The sequence below is a fragment of the Clinocottus analis genome, unplaced genomic scaffold (genome assembly GCF_023055335.1).
Source record: "Clinocottus analis isolate CAN_PGR_092001 unplaced genomic scaffold, fCliAna1.0.p SCAF_6, whole genome shotgun sequence".
Classification (NCBI taxonomy): Eukaryota; Metazoa; Chordata; class Actinopteri; order Perciformes; family Cottidae; genus Clinocottus; species Clinocottus analis.
Genome location: NW_027176218.1, coordinates 4,155,385 through 4,182,389, shown reverse-complemented (window position 1 = coordinate 4,182,389; position 27,005 = coordinate 4,155,385). Strand labels below are relative to the sequence as shown.

The 27,005-nt window shown below is 42.2% G+C and overlaps 1 protein-coding gene across 7 annotated transcripts; it reads left to right on the top strand.

The window, feature by feature from the left end:
• Nucleotides 1-1,763: 1,763 nt before the first annotated feature.
• On the top strand, nucleotides 1,764-26,805 carry ankrd26 (ankyrin repeat domain containing 26). Of its 7 annotated transcripts, XR_011080101.1 has the most exons (45): nucleotides 1,998-2,547; nucleotides 2,873-3,161; nucleotides 3,840-3,954; nucleotides 4,098-4,271; nucleotides 4,618-4,724; nucleotides 4,805-4,942; nucleotides 5,088-5,248; nucleotides 5,363-5,389; nucleotides 5,648-5,684; nucleotides 5,765-5,840; nucleotides 5,915-5,963; nucleotides 6,059-6,255; nucleotides 8,767-8,935; nucleotides 9,774-9,862; nucleotides 9,947-10,046; nucleotides 10,279-10,383; nucleotides 10,814-10,878; nucleotides 10,968-11,037; nucleotides 11,148-11,192; nucleotides 11,693-11,959; nucleotides 12,064-12,165; nucleotides 12,254-12,321; nucleotides 13,077-13,991; nucleotides 15,157-15,332; nucleotides 15,665-15,880; nucleotides 16,400-16,430; nucleotides 16,526-16,667; nucleotides 16,812-17,025; nucleotides 17,168-17,351; nucleotides 17,631-17,777; nucleotides 17,984-18,446; nucleotides 18,772-19,277; nucleotides 19,419-19,571; nucleotides 19,761-19,936; nucleotides 20,175-20,268; nucleotides 20,888-20,965; nucleotides 21,228-21,362; nucleotides 21,496-21,608; nucleotides 22,216-22,363; nucleotides 22,458-22,748; nucleotides 23,271-23,506; nucleotides 23,607-23,850; nucleotides 24,268-24,326; nucleotides 25,738-25,783; nucleotides 25,902-25,918. XR_011080101.1 is itself a non-coding variant. In XM_068602706.1 (44 exons), the coding sequence occupies exons 2-44, from the start codon at nucleotides 2,962-2,964 to the stop codon at nucleotides 26,030-26,032; spliced, it is 7,200 nt and encodes a 2,399-aa protein (XP_068458807.1). In that variant the 5' UTR covers nucleotides 1,764-1,823; nucleotides 2,873-2,961; the 3' UTR covers nucleotides 26,033-26,805. The 7 variants fall into 7 exon arrangements, 6 of the variants coding, with proteins under 6 accessions (XP_068458807.1, XP_068458806.1, XP_068458808.1 ...); XM_068602706.1 differs by lacking the exons at nucleotides 1,998-2,547; nucleotides 24,268-24,326 and adding an exon at nucleotides 1,764-1,823 and having other exon boundaries at nucleotides 25,902-26,805; XM_068602705.1 differs by lacking the exon at nucleotides 24,268-24,326 and having other exon boundaries at nucleotides 1,999-2,547; nucleotides 25,902-26,805.
• Nucleotides 26,806-27,005: the final 200 nt, after the last annotated feature.

Here is a 27,005-nt window from a genome sequence, read left to right as displayed (position 1 = left end):
GTGGGGCATGTAATTTGCCCGAGCAGAGCAGAATGACAAACTGAGCAAGAGTGTGATAACAAAGCCGATACTCCCTGCACTCTGTACACCTATCTTAGCAACAAATCATGGGGTCTGAGAAAGTATTGCTCATCAGTCACGATCTGCAAAAGACCTGCAAAGACACGAACGTGTATACAAACAGCAGAGATGAGAGAATATTGGTTTGTTGCTTGGAATTTTCCTTCAGTGTTAAGTTGACCTTGTATATTTAGTATTTATTTATTTTGTACTATTTTTCTTTGAAAGTGACAAATGCATTTTCCATACTTTTTCAATGATAAACGTCTTCCCGTCTAAAACGGTGGGTGGTAAATTTCAAGAATCTAAAACTCTCTAAATCCCTTGACCCACAATATCAATTTCCCCCCTTGAGACAACTTGATATTGCTTTACAAGACCAATAAAAAAACATTACGTTTCCAACAATACTGTATTTGGCTGCAGCACAAAGCTATTTTGAACAGTTGTGCTCCAGTGGAAGTGAAATTATTGTGCCAATTTAATTATCTGTATCACATTGCTCTGTCACATTTTGTTCAATTAAAATTCTAATTAAGGTATATGACACTTTAACAAGGCCAGTCAGGGGTGGGTTTTATTCCCCCTTTTGCTATAGTTAGACTCTTGGATGCCGTCATCAACCTGAACACGTACAGAAGTCACGTCGCTATCTTGCAGTTTATTCATCCTGTCAGCGGTGTAATTGTGTTCAATGCTCAGACTTTTAAATATCTCACTTTCTACAGTGCCATAATTATTGCACTATTTGGTATTCAAAGTGCTTGCATACTTAAATCAGAATGATTTCCCTGCACAATGTAAATATCATGACCGCAAATGTGTAATGAAGACAATATTTTTCCAAATACATAGAGGATTGTTTTTGATTCATCAAATTCCAGTTGCTTTTGGGGCAAGTTGCAACACATTTTATGAATGGTAAAGCCTAAAGTGCATGGCAATATTTGTTTAAATACCTCAGTGCTTTCAAACATAAGACTTTCACTCACTTTCCCTATGGCGATTAAAACAGAAGCAGATATTAAGAATAAGGGAGGCCACGTTTTGTAAGCAATAATGCACACGTGTCAAAGAACTATTTAGTTTAATAACACGTTTTTAGGACATAGACTGATGTGTTAGATTGCATTAAATAAGGTATTTCTGTTCATCTGTCACCAGAAAGACCTCACGATACAACGGCGGAACATTTTGAACCTTGGAAATATGGCTATTATTGTGCATTTGATTTTGTGTTAGTGATGAATACTTACTGTTGAATTTAAGCATTTTATTCCATCCAAAATTATGAGGTATTGAGATAAAAATGTGTCTGTTTGAATGAGCACATAACCTGAATTCCCTTTGACTAGATATCAAAATAAAAATCTCCAATCATCCACTATTTTTGTTCTGCGTTACCTTTTTGTATTCATATTCGAAATGACTTATTGGGTTGACAAAGATAAATGTATGGGACTAGAACTAAGGTCTTTTGAAACTATAGGGTCCACAAATATTTTAAATTCAAGACAAATGTCACCATCAAGTGGTCAACGTTTGGCATTGCATAACAAGCCTTCTTCGTTTCACCCTCCGTGACTTGTAAACCAAACTTCTTCATGCACCGAAGCCGCCTATTGGTCAGTACAACGACTCGTTACCGCGAGTTCATTTCTGATTGGATCATTGAAACCCAGCAACCAGCATGTCTTTCTTTAGTTTTTAGCCATCTCGAGTTTTAGCTCTCTGATAAAAAGTCTGACTCCGACAATCAACAGGTTGGTGTTTAAGTTAATACACTGTTAGTTGACTTGCATTAATTAATAAAGCACGTGCTCGCGTTGATTATTATTAAAGGCCCACTTGCCTCCTTAGCATTTGTCTCAAAGTTCTCGTTCTGAGTGACCAGTTCTGATTTATAGAGTTCGCTAATTAGCATTGAGTTAGCAGGGTTACGTTTGTTTCCCCAAGGTTAGCATTAGCCAACCCTCCTGTGTGCTGGACAAGCGGCACCCCGAGTCGTGAAAATGAGCCGTACGGGAACCCGCTGTGCTCGTCTCTGTCTACAAATCCGGTTTAAATGTGGCGGCTGCCGTAAAGTGACGACGTGGGAGGCGCAGCTCGGAGCCAACTGAAGCTAGGTTGCTAGGCAACAAATAATCCAGATATTAATTAAACGTAGTTTTTACACTGACTATAAAACTTAAGTTTTTTTTATGTTATAGAATGAAAGAAAAACGAAGCGGCGTGTATTGCCGTACGTTAATAGATATTAGAAAAATCTGCGTTTACAAAATGTAACGTCAACGAGATTAGATAACCGGTATGGTCAGTTACCATGGTAACAAGCCACAAGATATAACGCTAAAGCTCACCGCGCGCATGTAAAGAGCTTTTTAGCTTTAGCTACTCGTACATGTTCGGCTTGGTGCGTCAAAATCAACGTTATGAAGCGCTAATATGCTTTGGTGCTCAATAACGCAGACTACGTCCTGGCATAAGGTACTGTTCAAGAACATGATTGTACACGTAGCTAACTTAACAATAGCCTTTTTACATTGCCGAATTACTGCCGTTAGCATGACAGCTGTGTTTCCACCGTCCTGTTGAAGTAATTAGATACTAAGCGTTATGCTTATCCCCACTGCATATGTAATATATTTCTCTGTGCGTTTAACCTAGGTTATCTCACTTTATGTTGCCGTGTGAGGGACAGTATTTGTGGTGACATTACTTAGTTGACGCTGTATCTCCTCTGAAGAAACATCTCAGTGTCCTCAGCGTGGTTTTACAGGCTTCTAATCCGCTTTGCACGTCTTAATTCTAGGGATGGGAGAGGCGCCTGTGGTGATCCTCCAACACCTGATGAGTGTCAGGTGGTGACAGTGCAGAAGCAATGGTGTTCTCACCGATACAATGAAGAAGATATTCAGCTTCACCAAGAGGAAGAAACACTCGTCCGGTACTCCCGACAATGGGAGTGTGCTTTCTGTTGGCTATGAACTCAAAGAAAAGGACCTCGGGAAGGTTCACAAAGCTGCCTCAGTGGGTGATTTGGCAAAGCTCAAGCAGCTTGTTAAAAAGAATGATATCAATCAACTTGACAAGGAGAACCGGTAAGTGGGATTAAAGCACTTGTTCTCACATCCTTGACAGTGTCTGATCTGATCTTTCTATATCTCTCTTAACACATTGATTTGGAGCCTTTCCCACCCCACGGTTTTTTCACTGTGTTTGTTATCTTTCCACAATTAACCCTAGAATAATAGTAGGATTTTATTGTTTAACACACAAAAAGGCCCACTCATGACTGCAGCCATGCAGATAGATTTTTATCTTGGGCTTTTGACATGAATCACTGAAGCACTTATGATAATGTAGCGGCTTTAGGGTGCATTGTTGAGTATAGTATTGCATATTTTCTATATAGTTGAGCTGGTTTATGGTAAAACAATGTGTACTATTTGTACTGTTAACAGTAAACTGACAACTTGTTTAAGCACTAAGTAAAATGTACTTGACACTCCATTGTTTCTTTTCTACTCATGTTTCAAGGTAGTATCTAATTACCATTTACAATTAGTGTGTGTCGGAAGTAACTGAGTAGTATACATATAGAGGCAAATTACAGAATAGAAACAATAAGTTGATTGTATTCAAGAACAAGCAACGTAAGACATAAGATTAAAAAAAAAAATACCTTCTTTAAAAATACTATTAAGTATCAATTGTAGTGTTTTTTTAATTAAGAATAAGAATGCTTGAATATAAGAAACTCTCCTCTCCTATTACAGAACTGCACTTCATATTGCCTGCGCCAGTGGACATGTTGAGGTGGTGCAATTCCTTGTCGAGAGTAAAGCTAAGCTTAACCTATGCGACAATCAAAATAGATCTGCCTTAATGAAGGTAATCCTGGATGATGAGACTCCACCACTGAGTGATTCTTCATTTCATTTCAAATATAATTGTGATGAGTTGACTACTTTCGTCACATATTGTTTCAAGCCTTGTTCAGTCTTCTGCAATCACGTCATTCTCCTCTACATCAGGCAGTGCAATGCCAGCATGAACGCTGCGTGAGCATCCTGCTGGGGAATCATGCCGAGCCTAACCTTGTAGACATCAATGGCAATACAGCCCTGCATTTGGCAGCAAACATCCCATCCATTTCCACTACTGTCCTGCTGCTGCAGCACGAGGCTGATATCAATGCACAAAATAAGGTTAGTCTATCCACCACCGTATAATTTCTTAGCCTCAGGCTGAACTTCAGTCCATACAGATAAAGTGTCATGTTAACACGAGACTATATTTGGCAGACCCTTGTTTTTTTTTAAATTAGGAGAAAAAAGGTATTAACATATATGCCATCACAGCTCCTAATAACAATATTTGTTGTCATAACCAAATGTGTCCAATAGGGGAAGGACCTCTTAGTGTGCGATGGTTTTCAAGTCACAATGTTTGCTGTGAGAAAGATGTATTGTGCTTATGAGTTGTCTGGATGCAGCATATGCAGTCAGTGGCATGTGCCCAATGAATAAGGTTGTTGACTGTTTTAATTTTCAGGAGGGATTCACACCTTTGACTGTGTCAGTGCGTGAGGACCAAATAGAGATGGCCGAGTTTCTCCTCAAGGAGGGTGCTAGTGTGAATTTAATGGACCAAGCCAAAAAGTCAGTACTAAACAAGGACACATCTGTGATACAGGTCCAATAATTTCAAGGGTGCTGAATTAATTATTTTTTACCTGCAGGTCACCATTAATGCATGCTGCCTCTAATGGACAAATTGGCATGTTGCGGCTGCTCTTGCGGTTTGATGCCGATATCACACTAAAGGATACCAACGGATGGTCAGCTGATGACTACGCAGTGATGAATGGGCATCATCCGTAAGCTGTCCTTCTTTTCTTTGTATATATGTTCCTAAAGTTGGATGTCTTCGATGATGTATCCAATTTATGTTGTTTTTTACTGTATAAATCGTCCTCTTTTTCTTGTTAAGACTCATGGTATTGTCCCTGTCTTCACATGTAGTTGTTCCCTCCTGATCATTGAGCACAGCACTCAGAGGAATGATGGCCCGTCCCTCTCCAATCAAGGTCCGAGCAAAAAGAAGAAAAAAACACTATTGGGCAGTCCTTCCCAAGACGTTGAAGCAGGCTTTTCTTTGGGAGGACCGGCCACTGACAAAGATGGTAGGGAAATAGGTTTTGAGTGGATGAAAGTGATGGGAGGATTTTATTATGTCTTTGTTATTGACTGTGATTATTTTATTCATTCCTCATGCATTACCTCTTGACTGGATCTAGAGCATGGAACAAATGAAGCAGGGGGAGGTATTACTTTGCTTAGATGCGCTTTCGCAAAATCAGTCAAAAGCTGAATAGATAATTAACCTTCTTCTCTCTTCAGGGAATGCACTTCTTTGTGCTGCTTAGATTGTAGCGCTTTGTGCATTCTACTTTTTCTGCTTCTTAAGATTGAGATGCTGTCAAGAACTCACTATTTGAAAGATTTGATATTAAAATATGACTTGTACCTTTCTAAAATTGATGCAAGTGAGGCTGAAAACAAGCTTTGTCGCTTTGTTGCAGATTTTGAAGACAATTCTCAGTCGGAGTCACTAAGTCGGTGAGCATCATTTTCTTGTGATGTGTAACTCACAATTACAATTGGCTACCCTGCTCAACACGTTCCTTCCTTCTCCTTAGGATATCAAAAAGTGCTGCAGAAGAATGGCCTTCATCAGAAAATGATGATGATGATGAATCGGTTTTAATCAAAAAGGTTGGTGCTACTTTTTTGCAACTGTGTTTTTCCTCAATTTGACTCTGACATTCATCTCATATGCTGTCTTTCAGAAACCACAGAAGGTAAACCTAAAGAAAATGATTGCATCTAAAAGAGGAGGTACCAAGACATTTTTTTTTTACCTTGTCATATGTTAATGTTTCTCCACAGTTTGTGGTTTCTAGAAGTGACCTTTATCCCTGCCTGCCCTGTAGTTTCCGCACTGTCTGACAGATCTTCGAGCGGTACAGAATCTGAGCCAGAGAGTGAGAATAGAATCCAGAGAATTCCATCCCTCCCGAAGGTTTTACCATCCAGCAAAGCTCTGCAGCACCCAGTAGATCCCTCCCCCAGTTCCTTCCTTTCCAAAGCACCCCAGACGACCTCTACCCCTCTTCCGAACCACAGAAAGGTAAAATACTTGTGTCGAAGTTTTGCCACTTTCATTTCTATGACGCCTTTCTCTCCTTCTATTTTTCTCCAAATGCCTTTAACAAGCAGACGAGCAGGAGAAAGGCAAACACACGGAGCAGCCTTCAAGTAGTAAAGCGAGGTTAGACTCTCAAGAGGGAAGTCCAGAAGCAGAGGAGGAGGAAGTTGGAGAGGAGGAGGAGGAAGACGAAGAAGAAGAGGAGGAAGACGAAGAAGATGATGACGATGATGAAGAAGAGGAGGACGAAGAAGAAGAGGAGGATGAAGAAGAAGAAGAGGAGGATGATGATGATGATGAGGAAGAAGAGGAGGAGGAGGAAAGTGAAGAGGAAGATGAAGAAGAAAATGAATGTGATGAAGAAGATGGCGACGAATGTGTTGCATCTGTCGAGGCCAACACTAATGAATTTGAAGATATACAAAAACCTTCTGTTACCGGCACCCTTAAGATTACTGACGGTGCTGATGCTCAAAACACACCGGGAACTGAAACTAGCCTCGGTACTGTGGGTCAGAGTGTAGATGCCCAAAGAAAGGACACTGTCTGTCCAGCCAGAACAGCAAGTTATGCAATGCCAGCAACATTAGATGTAGAGGAGGATTGTGTTGTGTCGGCCATTAGGGTAGAATCAAAGTTTTCCGACGAAGATGACAGCCATGGAAATGAATGCGCATGGTCAGCGGACCTGGGCTCAGCAGGAGGCCCCACAACATCCAGACATCACACACAAACTTGTTCCCCAACTGCGGTTAAGAAGGAAGAGTTTGAAACCGAGCTGGGAATCGATGCTGACGGCTCCTGGAGCGATGAAGAAAACAGCGGCGATGCAGTGGACAAGGACAGTGCTGATGAAGAGGATCATCAAACAGGGGGACTCGGTCGCCGCACAGTACTAGCTAATCGGAGAAATGTTGTGCCTGAGGATGGAGTTGAAAATACAGAAGGCTCCTCTGATGCTGGATCAAAGAAAGAAGCTTTCAAAGAGGACCGACGCAGATCCTCATGGGGATCCTCGTTAGAGGGCAGCGACACAGACCTACCCAAAGAAGAAGAGGGAAACAGGGAGACGCTTGATCAGAAAAGTGATGTTCGATCATCACATTCAAAACCAGAAGCAGCAACACCGCATTCGAAATGCTCATTACCTCAACCAAAGAAAGACCACCCGGATAGCTCATGGGATTCTTCATCGCCTGTGGTACAATCATCACCTCAGCCAGTGAACGCTGAACCTTTGCCCTCTTTGGGATTGTGTTCAACAGGCACTCCTCAGTCCAAAAACAGAGCAGCCAAAGCAACAGTAGATCAATCCGAGTGGGATTCTTCTATTGAAGATAATGACCAGAACGATAACGGCTCCTTCCCTAAAGGTGATTTGCAGTCACCAGTTTCTAAAACAAATGTTGTTTCCGCAAACCAGACGGTCGAGCAGCAGCGTTCTGATGGCTCCTTGAAAGAAGAAGATAAAGAAAGTGTTGTGAACGAGTCAAAGGACCTCTCCCCTGCAGTGTCACCAGGAGCTGAGGATGAAAAAACAACCAGAGGCCAAACACCAGATATCGATAACAATGACGTTGAATCAGTTGGACGCTCATCACAAACGGGTGGAAAATTTGAGAAGGAAAAAGACGACGATAGTAGTTGGGATGATAAAGACGAAAGTGATGAGTCAGAGAAGCAGAAGATCACGCAGAGAAAAGAAGATAAAGTTGCATCCTGCGGAAACGTCTTGAAAACGTCTCTTTCCACCCCAACTAAGTCAAAGCCCACAAGTGCAATCGACAAGAAGACAGAGGGAGATGAAGACAATGAAAAGGCTACTCAATCTATAATTGATGGAGAGGACGAGTGGCCGGAGGAGGAAATGCTGGTGGGTGATCAAACAGACGATGAGAGAAGTGAGGACTCGGACAGCCTGGACCAAAAGCTGCAGTACGATTTCGCCAGCGCCACAGTCAAGGGGTCCAGCAATGATGAACACAAAGCTAGATTAACCGCATATGTTCCTCTAGAAAATGGAAGTGCTGTCGTTCCCCGGCCAAGAGTGTCATCAGAAGACCTCAACAAAGAACCAATAAGGGAAATCAAAGACGGTGTCACCGCTGGTGAACTCCACGATTCGGACGGGAGCACATCCTCTGGTGAAGCGTTGCCTCAGACCGACATTGATGACGTTGATCTCGACTCGCCCGATGAGGCAGAAAGCATAGTCAAAAGAAGTCAAGAGCTCAGAAACATTGACGAGCCTGTCATTCAGGTAAAACAGGAATGCAACAGGTAGCCTTTTGTTGTCGTGCAGCAGTTTGTAAAATGTAATTTGGCCTCATAAGCCCTCTGCCAACGCCTCACGCGCATTTGTTTTCATAAGCGTGTTCCCAGTTTGCTTCTCTTTCCATTAGAGATGCCTCTTATGGACGCATACACTCGTGGAAGGTAGGTTTTAAAGTACATGGTTATGAGTACATTGCCTTTCTTTCTTTTTTTACACAGAAAAAAGATTCCACTGGGGATGAGGACGCTACTGACCAAGAGGAGGATGGAGACGACGAAGAGGAAGAAGACGTCTCAGATGAAAATGATAAAGTCAAAGCGAGCGGAGATTCTCTTAACGCCACTTCACCTGTTCCTGAGGCAGAAATGTCTAAAGATAAGAAAAGAGGTACGCAGCAACTCCTTTATACCAACCTTTTCAAGCAACTGAATTTGCACTAATCCGACCTCAAGGTATTTTTTCCTTCATTTACAACAACAGCACAATCCTGCTCGCCCCATTTGTTGCTTTGGCAACTGTGAACATCTTACTCAACAAGGGCTGCAGCTATTAATCAAGTATTCTACTTATCTTTTTATTGACTAAATACATATTAAAAAGCAATTATTAAAGAGTAATAGTAAATATACAAAAAAATAGGACAGATATCATAAAATGAGCAACTAATTTGTTTCCTTTTTTTAGAAAAAAAAAGTTATTGCTTCAAATGCATACATTAATATTATCTGTTAAAACAAAACCCATTCAGTGCATTCAAATGCAATATTACAGAAAAAAAAATCCAAATGCCGTGCTACTCATTAATAGTAATATAATTTGTAATGACTGAACTGTGACAATGGGTTCAAATTTAAAATTGTTATTGATAATATTGGACAAAGCTGAGTCAATGATTTTTTGTATTTGAGTTTCTTAAGGGATTATTTAAGCCCTACTGACAACTTAGATCCTTGATTTTTTTTTTAAATTTAACAACAGTCTGAACGGTTGGTATTTTTTCCTCTGAATGAAGACATTCTAGCTCAATGGAGATATTATACCATATAATTATTACCATCTATCAGAACTTTTAATTGGAGTCACTATGTTCTTGTAAATGTGGTCATACAGTGAGGATACATCAATAATTGAGTTAGAATTGTAGCTCCATCCTGCATTACTCTGCAACTACCACCACACACCTTTCAGTTATATCATCGTAATGAATCTACACCTGTTGAAATAGATTTCCGGTCCGAGCTGGGTCTAGAGAAGGGAGAAGAAGAGGAGGAGGAGGAGGAGGATGATGATGAGGAAGATTCCTGGAACTCTGAGGTACGGTAAAGACACATTTTGTAATGTCTTGTAGGATCTGATGTTTGACACACCTTCTCACAGGGAGATTTTTTTCTCTTTCAGTCCAGTTCCAAAAACTCTGGGGGGCCACGTGCAGAGAAACTAAGCCTGCACACTCAGGATCAAGAACAGATGTCCACTGCTGCGCCGGAGGTTAAAGAAAGTAGGTCTATTTCATTTACTATTTGGTTTTGTTTCCAAAGAAATCCAACCATTCCAGGCACCATTTCATGCTGCAGAAACAGTGTGATCTTATTTAATCATAGCTTTTTGTGTGCATGAATTCTATTTGTCTGTGGGTCATGGTTGAAGTCTAAATATGGTGAAGAATGTGAAGTATAATTTCAATCAATTGAAAAATATCCTTTCCAAAAATATGTACATTTCTTTTGTAGCCGCGTTTTATATTCCCTCTTTTTTAAGAGGGGAAGGAGACAATAGGATGGCAGTTCTAGAGCCTCGGAGGAGTGTAGGCAGGCCAAGAAGCAGCCAGGGAGAGGGTATGAATGTCTTGACTCGCATGTCTGAGTAACAACATGCTAACCATACCAGAGGCCTGCCCATCACCTCATGATCACCACAAGAGAATGCATGCAGAATACACTGCTCTTCCCTGCTTGAACCCCCTTTTTTAATTTTTTTTTTTACCAAATTAGCTTGCTTGGTTTCAGCTGATAAATGGCTCAAATTATATGAATGCGCCACTCATATGCATTCTTGGCTGATGCGGAATTTTTTGTCAAACCAGGAATTTAAAAGCGCGTCTGACGCCGTCCGAAGTAGCTTCATGCTAATTAACCATGAGCTCATTTGCATGGGAATGCTTTGTGCAATGTTCTGGCAAACCCACCCGGCTGCATTAGAATGTTTGTTTGTTTTTCCGTTAATTTTTTCACAGAGAAAATGACAGACATGTCTTGTCTCTTGCAGTTGAGATCAATAATGATAATAATGGAGATGCAGATGTTGAGAAAGAGGACTCTATACAGAAAGAGGTAGGTTCAACAACAAAATGCCGTAGACGGTCAAAGAAACTGATCTGTTGGAATTAAATAGCAACGTTTTTCTTTTTCTCTTTTACCAGACTGAAAAGGCAAAATGGGAACCTCTACGTGTGCTGAGCAAACTTGAAGGAGATGGCGAACGAAAGACAGGTAAATGGTGTCACCCGGAGCATTGTGGGTCCCGTTGATCTAAAAATGTATGAATGTATTTAAAGATGAGCTGTTTGTATTAAACATGGTGCTTTGTTTTACTTTGACAGACTTAATGGAAGAGTTTGGTCTCGGTGACGTTGACGATCTTGAAGGTAAGATGAAATAATGATCTTTCTATTTAAACAGAAGAAAAAACATGGTTTTATATAATCACAAGGCAGTTGATCATCTGATGCCACTGTCCCTGCTGATAAATTGCCTGATACCTACAGAGAAGCACCCAATGTCACGGTTATAAAAGTGAAACTTTCACTCAAATAATTATGACCGACTGTCTTTTCCATAAGTTTTTGTATAAAATTGGCTGTCTTCAAGCGACACTGGCTTAATTACTCTTTGTATTTTTTTGTCATCAAACTTTTTGAAGCTAAAAAAGCAGGTCAGTAAACATGAACTAGCGGATTAGACCAGATGAACTGGTTATTCCGGTAGCTGTCCTTCCTCGTTGTGCAAATAGCTTTACAGCCTTCCCTTGATCTTTTTCATTGAGTTGTGTTGCCGTTTTCTCAATGTCAACTGACCTTTTACCTTCAGCAACATCAATGCCATGTTTCTTTTCACTGACCTCTAACTCCTTGTGTTAATGACACAGATGCATCAGACTGGGACTCGGCCAGCACCGCCAGTAGGAGAACCCTGCCTGGCCGTAGAATGCCGTCCCCTGGACTTGAGGAGTTACCAGAATGCGCCCATCCGTCTGTTACAGAGCAGGGTGACAACAATGGTCCAGCAGCACCCCCGACACCTCAGAGGAGTATCAACTCCGACAAGTCACTGGCCAGCACACGCCTTCAGCCCGTGCCCCAACCCCAGCCTCGACCAAGAAAGATGATGCTCCAGAAACCCGAGAGTCAAGAAGGTAAGGGACATTGTATTATTATCACCGTTTTTTTTCTCCAAACCTTTTCTCAGGATAATGATTTGTCTGTTTTTCTCTTTCTTTTAATTCTTGCCCTCAATTAGAATCAGATTGTGAGCCAGACAATGTTGTGTCCTCTTGCAATACAGCCAAAATTGACAATCGGTTGCAAAATATAGCCGAGCTTCAGACAGTCGTCACACCAGGTAAGTCTCACTGGAGTTTTTAAGTATGCCTGCAGATATTTGTGTGCACATGCAATGTGCTCTGGGTAAATACTCTCTGTCTCCTTAGGTTCCCCTGAGCTCTCACCGATGGCTAAAGACAGTAAAAGAGTAAAGACTGACAAGCAGCAGCAAAAGGTGAGAAATACTCCCAACATTCCAACCACAAACCTGATTTTTGCATTGCTGTTTCCTGGCATTTTTGTCATTCATGCTTTCCCAGTCCTACAATCAAGTCCTATCTAATGGTAAAGATGTGTATATTTAAAAGTAGGGTGATATTAAAAACAACCTATCCAAATGTTATCAATTGATCTACCTTGGGACATTGCTCATCAAGGCTTTAGGGATCCTCAAAAGCCTGTTTTTAACCTTTTGATTCGTGTCAAGTGAAAACACATGAAAATGCAGTATTTTGGAACCTTACGGGAAGATTAAAGACTCACAGATTTTGTAGATTTGACTGTTTGTAAGTAACTAGGTTGATTATCCAAGATATATTGACAGAAAAAATGTGTAAAACATATAAATACGCATTTACCATTGTGGAACACCGCTTTGAATTCTTCACGCATGACAACCACATCTGTTGTTCTGGCCTTTAAAAAAGTTGTTTGAAAAAAGAAAATTCCTTACTGTGCCAGAAATCTGATTGCTTGAAAATGTAAATAAATGCCAAATAAGTTGTTGCGTATCCCAAATAACATTCTTGTTCATATAGCATTTTTTATAATTAGAGAATGTGAAGTTCAAATGCTTCCATATTTATCCTAATATTGTGTTACTTTGTATTTCAATTAGTTATATATGTTAGTATTAAGCCCAAACTTTTTTTTTTTGCATTTTTGTCTTCTCTGTTTTGTGCTTTTCCTTGTCCACCCATGCCATCAAAGGAGATAGATGATGCAATAGATACATGTGAGTTAGGTCTGAATGACCCACGTCCATCTGGCCGCGTGAGCTCTGACGGTAGAGAAAAGGAAGCAGACTTTAAAGATCAACGGCGTCCCGGAGAAAGCAATGAAGCGGGTGACAACGTTCCGTGGGAGAATCGCTACGAGAAGCTCTGGGTAGAGGTGGAGAAAAGGGAGGTGAAATCCACCTTCAAAAATGTTGCCGGGGAATTGAAAGAGAAGTTCGGAGAACTCCTCACATCAAGACACTCTGCTGAAGACGTGGTAGAAGAAGAACGCGCCACGGCCGAATCCACTTCTGCAGAAGAAGAGTCAAGTGACGAGGAAGAAGGGGAAGAAGTCATTGTGCGCCCCATGGCCAGAGCGAGGAGCACCGTCCTTCTCACCATACCCGAGCAGAGGGAGTCCGGACTGGAAGACTCTGCGACGGAGTCAACTGAAAACTCCTTGTGCGAGGACGGGGGGCAGGCCCGCGAGCCCCCAGCAAGCGAGAGCAGCAAGCGCCGAGAGCCAGAGCTGCTCACCAATGATGTTCTAGAAGAGTGCAGGTCTCCTTCGCCTCAACGCGCCACAGCACGGGCAAATAGCCCCTTAAATCCTGTTACCACCGCTTTTTCTGACGATCAATGCATACCCGTGTCCGATATTGACCAGAGCACATTCCTAAAAGAGAAGGCTGATCGTGGGCCCTCCCAGAAGCCACATCTGGACCTAATCTGGAGGGACAGCGCCGCTAATCTCGATGAAGCTGAGACGAACAATGCCAGTTCAGAAGAGGATCCTGAGGAAGTCGCCCAGTCTCGTCGCCCCTCCTCACCATGCAGACGTTCAGCGTCTATCCCGGGTGTTTCTGATAAAGAGCTGGAAGAGGACATGGAAAGATTTAAACTTGAGGTAGGGGTCCTGAAGTATGTCTTCCTGGATTTGGGGAAAGAAAAGGCCCAACTCCAGAACGAGGTAGAAGATGGCCGCCCCTTCTATAGTCCCTTCTTCACTTTCTCTTCATTTCCTCCATGCACTTAATTTCATTTCTTTTAATCGGTTGTGTCAAGAACTCAAACTGGCCAGACATCATAACCCTCATCTTCTTTCTTTCTGTTGGTGTTGTTTATTGTCCAAGTCTTTTTTTATTTATGTCCTTTAGGTTTGATTTTGAAGTAGAAGAGTTCATCTCGCATGTTTTCCTTACATTTTTGTGTTTTTTTAACTAGCATGTAGAATTTATGTACCGTTTGTGGAAGCTCATTTCTGCTGCAGTCCAGTAGCCTTTGGTACTGATTTGCAGTGATGATGGTTGTTTGGCATTCGTGAGTTCACTCCATAACCAAACGTTCACTCTTTTGTGTGCTTTAGTAGTGACTTGTCCTTCATCATGCATGGACCTCGCATGTATCTTTATGTTGAATAAGTTTTGTTGTATGAACTCTCTTTTTCTAGGTTATGTGGTGTGAAGATTGTACAAATATAAGCCTTCTTCTCCCTAACAAATAAGAGCATTTCATTTTGTGGATGAAGTATTCCTTAGATTAGTCTTCAAACACACATGGGATGAATACATTTACTTTTTTTTGGGGCCAGCCTTTTTGTTGAGTGTTTTGTGGTTTGAGTTAAAAGAAACCAGAGAAGTCTATATAGTTTTTTGGCTTTGTCGTTGCTACACAGTTTGGCATTTTAATTCACAGAGAGAACTACGGTCTGCAAAAGACATGGGTTTAAATAGCCACAGTATAAATGGCTGGAGGTAGTACTTTAGTAAAAAACCGTACCAGTTCTTGAATGTTTACCAAGAATATCAGATTGTCAGAAACGGACGAGATTTTTCTCGGTCCAGCTTTTCCACAGCGTCCTTGAAATTAACTGAAATTCTCATGTCAAAGAGAGTAACCACACTAAGGTGTTAGGTCTCCAAAGGGAGGGGTGACACTAAATTATGTACGACAAAGTGTACAAGTCCCTGCTCCAAAATGCATCTTAAAAGGCTGGCACCAACCTGTTCCATTGAAGGAATAATCTTCCTGCTAAATCCAGTCATCAAATATTTACCCTTGTTCTTTTTCAGGTTGACAAGAAGACGACACGGACCGCATCGGAGGCGCAGAAATCCATAACTTCCTGTGATACTGGTGAAATGGCTTTGGAAAAAGCCGGTACTGAGAAACCTGAGAGCAGGTTAGGATCCCTGTCAAGTCGAGCAGGAGCAACGCACCAGGAGCAGCAATCTGCGGCCACCAAGAGGTATGCCTTGTTTTTCTTTTGTTCATTTCTAGGCCCTAACAGTTATCACTACAGATTTTAACTGTTGCTTTTACAATTTAAGAAGAACACATCCACAATCTAGAAACCAGACATTATTCATATTTTCCCTTTTTATGTACGTATACGTGTGTATAGTTGCTCTTTTTGGATAAATGCACTTTATTTTTCACAACAGTTGTGCAACAAAAGGAACTGACTCTCAACTTTGTTTCATTGGTTCAATTTAATGAGCGTTTCTTCAGCAATACATTCAAGGGCCCGAAGTGTAGATGTCACCACGTATTGACTATCAGGTTTATTGCTCTCCATAGCATCAACGGGGCACCAGTGCAATTGCATCTCCCACCTCAGCAGACCGACAATAGCAACACACAGGAGGGACAAGCTGTAGAGGAGACCTTACAGCTGGAGCTGGTCAGAGGGGCCCGGCGCCGCAGAGCCCCTCAGACCAACACCCATGTCAATGGAGATCCTCTGTCGGTGTTTGATGATAGCACTTTTAGTGAATTGTCCGACGATGAAGGAAGGTATATATGCAGTATGCTTTTTTTTGTATAAATTTCACCTCTCCGTCACTAACCCGTAAGGCGCGTGCAGACTGAACGCAAAGTGAATTAGACCGGCAGCACGACTTAACAAAGCTAATGGAAAGAAGTGAGTAGACGTCAACAGTCACAGATTCGCTCTCGGGAGAAAAATCTCTGTTTGAATGAAAAACGGATCCCGTCAAAGAAAAATAATTGTTTCCAAAACTTCACTGAATGATTTAAAGGAAAGAGAAATAAATAGAGGTAGAGCTTTGCATTCAGTCCAAACAGACCTTTACAATATTGGTGGTGGGTGACCAGAAGGATGCAAATCTTCTTAATTCTAAGGATTTTCCACCCAGGTAGTTGCATGACTAACCGCTGATTTTCCAAATAAAAAGCAATAGTATACTGCATTATACCATTAGACTTCTAATAACTCTTTTACCTTTAGAACATGCACGTCAGTTTCCAAAATAACCCCTTTTTTTTCTTCTTCTCTGCATTCGTTGGGCTCAGGTTTCCAACCAGTGGAGGACATGAAGACGAGGTAAAACACACAATCTGTTCATAACTGGATGGAAATGTGAGTACAGGATAAGAAATTGACGAATATAAACACCCCCGTTTGGTTCCATAATTCAGAACCCTGAGGAAGTCGGGATGGCAGAAGACTTTGATGAACTTACTCAGTCGTCCGACACGGCCACAGATGACATCGACTCTCCCACTTCAGGCTATCGCCACGCATCTCTCCTCGTTCAGAAGCTGGACTCGGCCACTTTGGGTACTGATTTAGTCCATTAATAATAATAAGTTATTTATTGTTGCCTTAATCTTATTAGCAAATAAGTGCAAATGATTAGACTTTGAAAGCAAGTTCTGGTATATGCTCCTTAAGTGCTAAGACTCGCCATATTACACCTCACAGACTCGAGAAGCATGGTGAAGCTGCAGAACATTTTCCACGAATATGAGCGCTGCATCCAAAAGGCGAGGAGTCGCCACGGGTACCTGGCAGACAAGGTGAGCCAGCTGGAAACGGAGAGGGCCGAGTTGAAGAGCTGTCTGGAGGAAGTTAAAGATGTGAAATCTGCCTTAGAGCGCAACCAGCTGGAGCTGCAGACTGAAGTCACAAACCTCAAGTGAGAACAACTTCCTTTTTCTCTAATGCTTGAGTACCCCTTAGCCATTTCCTGACATGGTCTTGCTCTCTCTTCTCAAGTTGATGTGCATCATACTGCCTCTTGTGTGGTTGCCTAATTGTCCGTCTGAAACTTGGTATAGGTTCCAGCTGAAACAGGAGCAGGAGAATCGCCGAAACGCCACCATGATGTACGACACAACCAGAGACAAGCTAAGGAGGATGGAGGAGCAGCATCAGTTAGAGGTGCAGGAGAGACAGAAGGTGGAGCTCTCCCTCAGGAATCTGGAGCTGGAGATGAGAACACTGGTCAACAACATGAAACAGGTACAGCCTTTTTAAACTTTATTTGTTAATCTGTCCAATGTGTGTTTTCACGATATTGATGTCAGCTAAAGTTGTGTTTTGATATTAATTTAACATAGCTTTATTGTTTGGATTTCAAATACAGTAAAGTATTTTGTACAAAAAGTAATTCTCATTATTGTGTATCTATGACGGTGTGATGAGATGCTGTAGATCATTTGATCCGTCTCTAGCTTGTCCGGTTGTTTAGTGGGTTATTTATTAAAGCACCAATGTCCCCATCATCTGTACACTACCCAGCTTGAAGAGGACCACAGTGAGACCCAGAGACTGCTGGCTCAGGAGCGCAGTGCCCGGACTCTGCAGGAGAATCTGCTCAGCAACCATCTTCGAAAGCAGCAGGAGATAGAGGCCGACAACAAGAGAAACATAAGCAAAAGCAATGAGGTAATCCTCACGTAGTGGTGTCCATTGTTTTAGTTAAGGTTAGTAGTTTAGTTTTAGTAAGTGTGCGACAGTTTGGTGCTGCTAATTGAAGATTAGTATATATAACATTTTGGGAATAGATCATTCATTTTTTTTAATGAAATCAGTAAAGAAAACCCGCAGACTCAAGGCAATCTGAACTTAACGTGTTTTTCCCCTCTTCACAGGCCTTGTCTCAGCTCACTGAAGCCAGTGACAGGGAGCGGGAGTTGATCCAGCAGAGTACTTCCTACCAGGAGCAGCTGACCATCCTGAGAAGTGAACTCGAGCGATCGCATGCCAACAGCAGTATTAAAGAGAGCCACCTTTTGGACAAGAACGAGGCTCTCAAGGAACAGCTAGAAGATGCTCGGCGAGACCTCAAACTGAACAGTGAAGCCCTGACCCAAACCGTATTCAACCTGAACAACCAGCTGAGCACACTGAAGTCTGAGTTAACTATGGCAACGTCCCGTCTGGAAAATGAGCGACAGAGCCGCAAAACACTGGACGCAGAAGTGGAGTCCGCTCGTATCCGCTTGGCTGGAGCCGTAAAGGAGGCGGAGCACTGCATGGCCGCTCACGCAGACACCGAGAAAGCTCTGCTCCGGGAGAAAGAGGAACACCAGCGTCTTAAAGACAGACTCACAGGTCAGTAGTGGTAGGAATGGATGGACAGCTCCAAGCTCCCTCACGCCCAACCAGGCCAAGTGGTTTGTGCTTTGTTTCAGAAACATTAAAAGCTTGAAGATGTGAAAGTTATTTGACAAGCTGTTGGTGATCTTAAGTAGAAATTATGTGTAGTTAATTTATGAATTATTGCATATCTGTTTAAGGGGAGATGAAGTGAAATGGGCTTGACTGTAGCCGCAGAAATGCAACAAGCAGCTGTTGTTATGCTCATCTTTTTGTCTTGCTATATTTTTTGCCTAACTGGGAGCTTGTTTGTAACTCCTAAAGTTTTTTATTTCTACAGGCGATGCAGCCAGTCAACGCGAGGCAGTCAACAGCCTGTCCCAGAAGCTGGCCAAGGCAGAGACTCGCGCAAACAGCATGGAGAATGAAGTTCATCGCGCCACACTGCAGCTGACGGAGAAAAGCCTTTTGCTGGAGGTCCAACAGCGGGAGAAGGACCAGGCGGCTGTACGTATCAAGGAGCTCGAATCGGCCCTTCAGGTGGAGAGGGAGCAGATCAGCCGTGTCGGAGCGCGCCAGGAGGCCGCGCAGGAGCGGCTAGCCCAAACCCAGAGCGAGGGCATGCTACTGCGGCAACAGCTCGAGGAGGCCCAAAACAAAGGCGTTGCAAAAGAGCGCGCTGTGACGGACGCCCAAGAGCGCTTCAGTGACATTCTGTCCAAGCTGCGCTCTGATAGCGAAGAGCGAGTACAACTAGTGGAGGAGAGAAATAAAGAGCTCGCCACTAAAGCGGCTGATCTCCGAGATCAGATCTACAAATTAGAAGAAGAGAAGAACGAAAGAGAGGTAAGATGAGCACGCTCCAGTGTAAAAGGGTTACCTTACCTCCTCTCCCAAACCTATTTTAGCCTTTCTTCCACATGCCAGTTCAGGATATCTGTTTCATCTAATCAAACCCTGCTTTCCTTGGAATCTGTCTGAGCACAGACTAGTTTGAGGCAGCTGCAGCAAGAGCTAGCTGACTCTCTCAAGAAGCTGTCCATGAGTGAGGCTTCTCTGGAGGTCAACACACGCTATCGCAATGACCTGGAGGATGAGAAGGCCCGGCTCTTTAAAGACTTGGACAGGCTCAAAGGAAAGGTAACTGCAGGAAACAGTGACACCTTGTGGCAGCATATTTTCACCACATCAACCACTCCAGCTGTGTAAATGATTATAAAACAAACTATTTTAGCTGCTCTGAAATTAGATGGCTCATTATTATTTTTTTAAAGTTAAGTCCCCTGTAAGCAATGCTGACGAGGTAGATGTTTTGTCTCTTTCACGAAGCTGGAGGAAAGCGAAGACCAGTACGTGCAAGCTGAGAAACGTATTCACAGCCTCAAGAGCATTCTGGATGAAAAGGAAAAGGAGCTCGCCACTGCTTCTCAGAAACACCAGGGGGCGATGTCAGCCTCAGCAGCTTCTTTGACCACCATCAAACAGCTGGAGGAAGCTGTGCAACAGTATGTACCAACACATTACATTACGTACACACACACACACACACACTTTGATCAAGTTATTTTATTAGCTACCACACATAGAAAAACATCCTCTGAAATAAATCATGTCAGATAAAATGTGAAAACTCCATAAAACGGGATTATACATTTACAACAAAATGTTAAATGTATTGTCATCTATGAGGCAAGATAATACATTTCTGTATACCGTGTATGAGTATTTGTGATGTCAAACTAGGATGGAGATCGAGAACGCCCGGCTGGAAGCTGCTGCAAAGCAACAGTCCAACAAAATTGAAGCTCTTCAGAAAGGGGCTCAGGAATCTGCCATGGTGAGTGCTGTAACCTAATACTATTGCGCGCACACACACGCACGCACGCACACACACACACACACATACTTTTTTGAAACAGGTTTTCTGTGGCAACATATCATTTTTGGGGATAAAAAAAAAAAAAAGCGAAGTACAATATTTAAGTATTGTGAAATCTCTCAAAGAGCTGTATTTATGTTGTGAAGTAATTTAAAGGTATTCAATCTTTTCCAGCTATCTGACTGTGCAGCTGGAGGAGGGGTTGGTATTGTGGATGTAGGATGTAGTAATAGTTTCTCTGTGTGGGGCTACCTCTGTTTTTTTTCTTTTGTTTTTTACTCTATAAATTACCAGAACTCATAATTAAATGTGTTTAGTCTTTTTGCACAAGCTGCTTGACCAGAAATCAAAACAAATGCAGAGGAAGTAAAAGTTTTGTGTCAGTTTAAGGTTTTGGTGACTTCAACATTTCTTTTTCTCCTTTTAGCCCGGTCTTGGTATTTGGGTCTTTCACTTGTTTTTGTCTCAAGCTGCATGATGCATGTTACCTCTCAATCAAAATGATTCACAAAAGACAATTGAAACACAAAATAAAACCTCTCTAAGTTATGTTTAAATACTTTTTTTCTTTCTGTAGGTCAGAGGTCATTTGGAGGAGTTGGTGACAAACCTCCAGAGCAGTAAGATGAATTTGGAAGACCAACTCACTCATGAGGTTGGTGGCATATTTTGTTTTTTGTTATTTTGAAATTCTCATGGAGAGTCTTCGGCACCATTTCTGTCTCTGTCACTGTTTCTTCTTACAGAGTCCAGAAACTAGAAAATAGAGCCGGTTAAACTAATGAGGACGGTGAGATGAACAGTTGGCTGTTTAACCAGCTGTCTGAAATGTGATCATCGTAACAAGCTGACGGGACGTCTTTTTTTTTTATATGTGTGATACTTACATTTCCCACCTCTGTGTTTGTCTCTCTCAGGTCCAGAAGCAAAGTGTGCTGTCTCACACGGCCCACGACTCTCAGGCCTTGTGGGAGGAGGAGCTGAAGAGCCGCTCTCAGTTAGGACTGCGCCTGGCAAAGCTTGAAAAGGAGAAGGGAGACCTGAGCACCCAGGTGATCATAGCGAGGTGTTCATATACAGGCTAATGTTGTGTATATATAGGATGTGTTAATTAGGCATCGCTCCTGATAATATAATGCCATGGTTTGGGTCTCAAGAGTTCTTGGCCTGTTGCCTGTGTTGCAGATGGAAATGGAAAAGAAGAAAGCCAAAAAGATATTGGAGCAGAAGAAGGCTGTGGACGCCCGGCTGGATCAGGAGATGAATAGAAACACGGAGCTCCAAAAAGAAATGTACAGGTGACTCTTAGCCTCCTCCTCGCACCCTCCTCACCCGCGGCAGCACTCCTTCCTCCTGTTTAGACACAACTAAGATCCAGTAGCGCGCAGTCTTGTCCTGCTTGTGTGGCTGTAGTGAACCCGTGTGTGTATCTGGTGTCAGGTTGTTGTTTTTTCACTCCACTTCTGTCATTGTGTAAAAAGTCCCTGCAGTTTGTGTTTGTCTGGTGTTTTTGTGTGCTAATTTAATTGGGACTGTTTTTTTATTTTTTAATGTATCTTTTTCGGAGAATAATTTGTGTACACGTAGCTTTTTATGGGTATTTAATCTGAAGTTGTCACAGTTGGTATGATGTCGTCAAAACTGGAATTGTAACTTGACTCTCAGTTGCAAAAGATTGCAAAAAAGTCTGTTAGATATTAACTTTATTTTTTTTATGAATATTATTTGTTTACTTGTTTTAAATTGCGCTTCATTTAACAACAAGAATTAAGGAAGTACAATTTTTACATGAAAGTTAAACTACAAAGTGCCATTTAAGTGCCGCTAAAGTGCTACTAAGGTGCGACTTTCTTTAGTCAAGGTATCGTCAAAAAAGTACTTATAGTATTTGTGTATGTGTTTTAGGATGCGTACTTTATTGAAGACCGCTAAGAAGAAGTTGCGGAATCAGGACACAGGTGGAGCTGAATGTGGCTCTCCTATGAGTAGTCTACAGATGGACCAAGGCAGACATAGCCAGAGCGATAGTTCCTTTGGACGAATGAAAGAAAAGGTTTGTGTGTGTGTGTGTGTTAATGCACTATGGTTTTTGTATGAACCCCCGAATAATACACTGCTGCTCGCGGTAATCCTTCTCATGTTCCCAGGTGGACGATCTGCAGGTGCAGCTGGAGAAGGAAGGGTCCCGTCGCAACCAGCTGGAGAAGGTGAACAGCGACCTGAAGGATCAGCTGGCCTCCCTGAAGAGCTTGAGCAGCAGTAACGACCAACTGGAGAGGAGCAAGAGGCAGCTGGAGGAGGAAGTGCTGGACCTGAGGCGCCGAATGGAGGCTTCTCAGGTGGAGCACAGCCACGTGGAGCAGTACCGCCGGGACGCGGAGGAGCGGGCCCGATACGAGATCAAACAGAAACTGGAGCAGGTCAACATCTTCCTGCAGGTGAAAGATCTGCCGGGGGTATTACGTTGATTAATGTTAGGCAAGGCAAGTTTATTTGTATTGAACATTTCAACAACAAGGCGATTCAAAGTGTTAAGCAAGAAAACAAGATTTAAGATTTTAAAACGGTCAAAAAGCAACAAAAAAATTGAATGCAGCGCAGTTTAAGAAATGAAACGCAACAGTGAGATGCAGAAATTGATTCATATCCTTGAATCTGGTTCAGTTAAAAGCAACAAAGCAGTTTTGAATCTGGATTTAAAGGAGCTGATGTAAACAAAGTTCATACCTGATATAATATATTACACGGCCTGTTTATGGGGAACCTTCTACACAGTATGCAGAACCTTCTACACAGTATAAATAAAATAGACTAAAATCTGAATAATAAATGATTTACTGAAGAAATTAGTTTTTGATGAATGAGTATTTATGTACATGGCTGCTTTGGTCGCCCTCCAACGCGTCTGTCAAAACATCCCAAAGCCTGATTTCATGTGCGTGCCTCTGTTTGTCCCTCAGTCCCAGGCAGCATCCCAAGAAGCGCTGGACCAGATGAAAGCGGTCAACGAGACCAACCTGCGCTCCCAGCTGGAGCAGAAGATCCGGGAGCTGGAGGGGGAACTGAGCCGCGCCCGCAGCACCCACCACGAGAGCCTCAACCAAAGAGACTCCACGCGCACCGAGCTGGAGCGATCGCGGCAACTCCACGCAGAGGAGCTGCGCCTCCGCAAGTCGCTGGATGCCAAACTCGAGAGGTGAGACCAGGTGGTGGTCGAGAAATGGTACGATTTCTCACGGTGCGATCAAACATAAACGTGACGGTCCTCTATGTGTATCAATGTTTCTCTGCCACAGGGCCAACCGTCGGCTCGCCGAAGCCAATTCCAAGTTGCTGAATGAGCGCAGCAAGTCTCTGATCACCAGCAGCATCGCAAACAGTAGTCTCGGAGGGCCCTCGCTGGACGTGGGCTCTTTTGGTTCACCTGCACACTACGGGGCCACACTGGGGCCCCTCAATAGGAGCCTGGACCTGGGACTCTCCCTCCTCAGCCCTATAACTGAAGGGCAGAACAGCAGGGTGGAGGATTACCTCGCCAAGGTCTGTACGCTCATTAATCGACGTCGTCAGGCTGCTTACGGTGGCATATTCCACGTGAAGGCCATTTTTAATTTTCCATAGCGTCGTGGTTGTCGCCGTTGTTTGTGTAACTGGTGCGGTTTTGTTCAAAGATGTTGCTTTTCATCCGCAGGTTAGCGTGTTGTTGCATTGTCATAACTTCAGAGACGTGATACACGTCAGATATTTCAGATTGTGGAGAATAAATTGTTAATCTAACAGCGCTCTAAATTCACTAACACCTGTTCGTCCTCTCCAAGCACACCTTCAAAACTGAAGTAACTTCTTCCCCCTTCTTCCTTTCCTCCTCCTGCACATTGTCTCTTCTTCACTCTATCGCTGGCCTTCATGCTAGTGGGACTTTACTTCTAACCTGTCTTCTATTTCTCACTCTTCTAGCTTCTAGCTCAAAAGTCTGTCTCTCATCTCTCCTCTCTTCAGCCAGACCCATAAACCAGGTTTGTAGACGCGTTCAGCTCAGTGTCCGATTGGCTGCTGTCTCCCCTTCACCCTGCCGGTGTCGACATGTAGAGCTCTGTTCACATGCCGACCGTGATGCCCAGGGTTTGCACATTGAAAACGTACAAAATACAAATAATTATAGCGGTTCTGATCGTTGCAGAGCTTTTTCCTGTATTCCTGTTTCAGGAATGACTAGAAAGGATCACCACAGTTGATACCGACATAACAAATTGTTTAAAGTTTAAAGTGACATAACAAATGTGCCATGACTTAAAGGTAAAATGGCAAATGAATAGGATCCAATTTCACTTGTGATTTGTGCGAGATTGTTTTGCATTGTGTGTTGTTGTTTTTTGACGTAACTGACTCCACCAGCTGAACTCTCAAACCCTCTCTGCTTTGACTCGACTTTCTCCATGTGCTGAAGTTGACTGTGAAGAGTAGAGATGATGTGGGCCTTATTTTAAGAGTAATTTGTACTTTGATAATTTGTTTCCTCGAAAGTAGATTTGGGATTTTATGCTGAAGAGGAATTTAGTTTGGAAGAAAAGCTCATGAAGCGACAAAATGGATAAATTCATAATAAGAAAACAGATGAAGAGTTAAGCTGGTTAAGCTGGACAGGACCTTTTTGAATTGAGTAAATATTTTTGAACGTGTTAATTTAAACAAGTGATATGAAAATGTTGCATCCAGAAACGTCCATGTCTCTATATTAGTGTATTTATAATATTATTAACAATACAACTTAATGTATACAGCACTTTTCAACGTTACAAAGTGGATCAGGACTAAAATTTATAGACGAGGCAAATAAAATCAGACAAAACTGAAATGGAGTAAAAATAATATAATAGTGTATGTAAATGTCTGTATGTACACCGGCACATTTAATTGTGCATACATATAGAGAAAGGAATAATATCGTTATCCTTGATGCGTTGCATGCAGACCTTTCATGGTTTTACATGTCTTTTCTTTCATGTGGGATTCATTCACATAGTCACCAAAAACACGTTATCATTTCTTAAAATGCATCTTGGTCAAACTATTTGGGGTCTTTGGTTCACCATATTGACTCATCTTCAGCAGTTTGCAGTGCGACGTAACGGCAACGTCAAAACATGCAGCAGAAACTCTCCCTCCAGCAAAGCTTGCATGCTCGGCATGTCCTGCAGTGTTTCACAAACTCGTCCTGGTTTCCTTGCAGTGTCTTTTTTTCCCCACTATCCATTCACCATTGTATTGTGATTGATGGTGAAATATCACTTTCTGCATCTGTTTATTCTTCATTTACGTGTAGATATTTATTTTTTATGGCCGTATTTCTTCAGCTGATATTTCCCACCCAAACATAAGATCTTAAAATCTAACGATATTGTTGCCTCTTTTTTTTTCTTTTCCCAGATGCAGAGGGAGTTGGATCGAAACATATCAAAGGAATTAAACAACGGTGAGTGCACTGCAGCTCAAGGCTCACGTCTCAGCGGTCTTAAAGACATCTTGACATGATAAAAGTGAACGTGAAGGTGTCGCAGCGTCTGACTTTGGTCTCTCTCCGGTCGTCACAGCCACGGCGGAGCTGGACGTGACGTCGGCCCGCGTGTCGCCCGTGGGCTCGGCCTCCAGGGCGGAGCTGGACCCCGTCAGCAGGGCGACGCAGCAGTACTTGGAGGTACTGAAGAAGAACAATATGATCTGAACACGAGTCGCAGCTCGGAGTCAACGTTATGTTTATTATTTAAGTACTGCCTGAACCAACAATAAGGCCAAAGCCACCGGCCAGGCACGTGACTCCAAGAATTCCAACATATTCACTCTCCCTTCTTTTATAAAAGAAAGCAAACATAATGCACATTGCACTTAATCACTCAGGAGAAAAGGGCATGAGTAATACATATATATTATGTATATATACTATATATGTATCGCGTCATTGATGGGTACAATTAGCGAGAACCTCAAAAGTATTTGTTCTGTGTGACTAATTCCATTAAATCTGTACATTTTGTTTTTATTAGGACACTATAAGGGTTTGGATTTTTATTTGTGAATATTGTTGTTGCTAAATTTGATTTGATAAGTATTTGATGTCTGCATCATAAATATTTTTGCCAAGATATTACTTTTGGTACGTGCCATCATCTAACGGTGCAACATCTGTCTTGGTCCTCGTTGGAGTCTTGTGTTTGTAATCATTTTATTTATTCGTTGTTTTTTGTTTTTATGAACATGATATACTTGAATAAGACGAGCTGGAATACTCTCCGGCGATTAAAACAGGGTGACTACATTTATGAAACTCATTTCAGCTTATGGTTCGCTTGTTTTTTAGGGCCACCAAAAGTGAAACACGCATTTTTTTTGTTTATTCATTTCATAAATACTGTACGAGATTGCATAAAGGAAAACATGTATGACACTTGTACATTGCAGAAGACTAAAGTTGTAAATAAAAAAACAATGTGGATAAACCATTGTGTTTTGAGTGAGCTAATAATGTCTGGAGCAGACGTGAGAAATGACCCAATAAAATGAGCAGGGACTTGTTTCATAAATCCATCACTTAGTTTGTTATGAAGGGTCTGAAATGTGACACGTGGTTTTTATATGTCCAAAAACTAAATAATCCAAATATTGACCAAACAAAAAAAATAAAGTGGAAAAGTAAACCA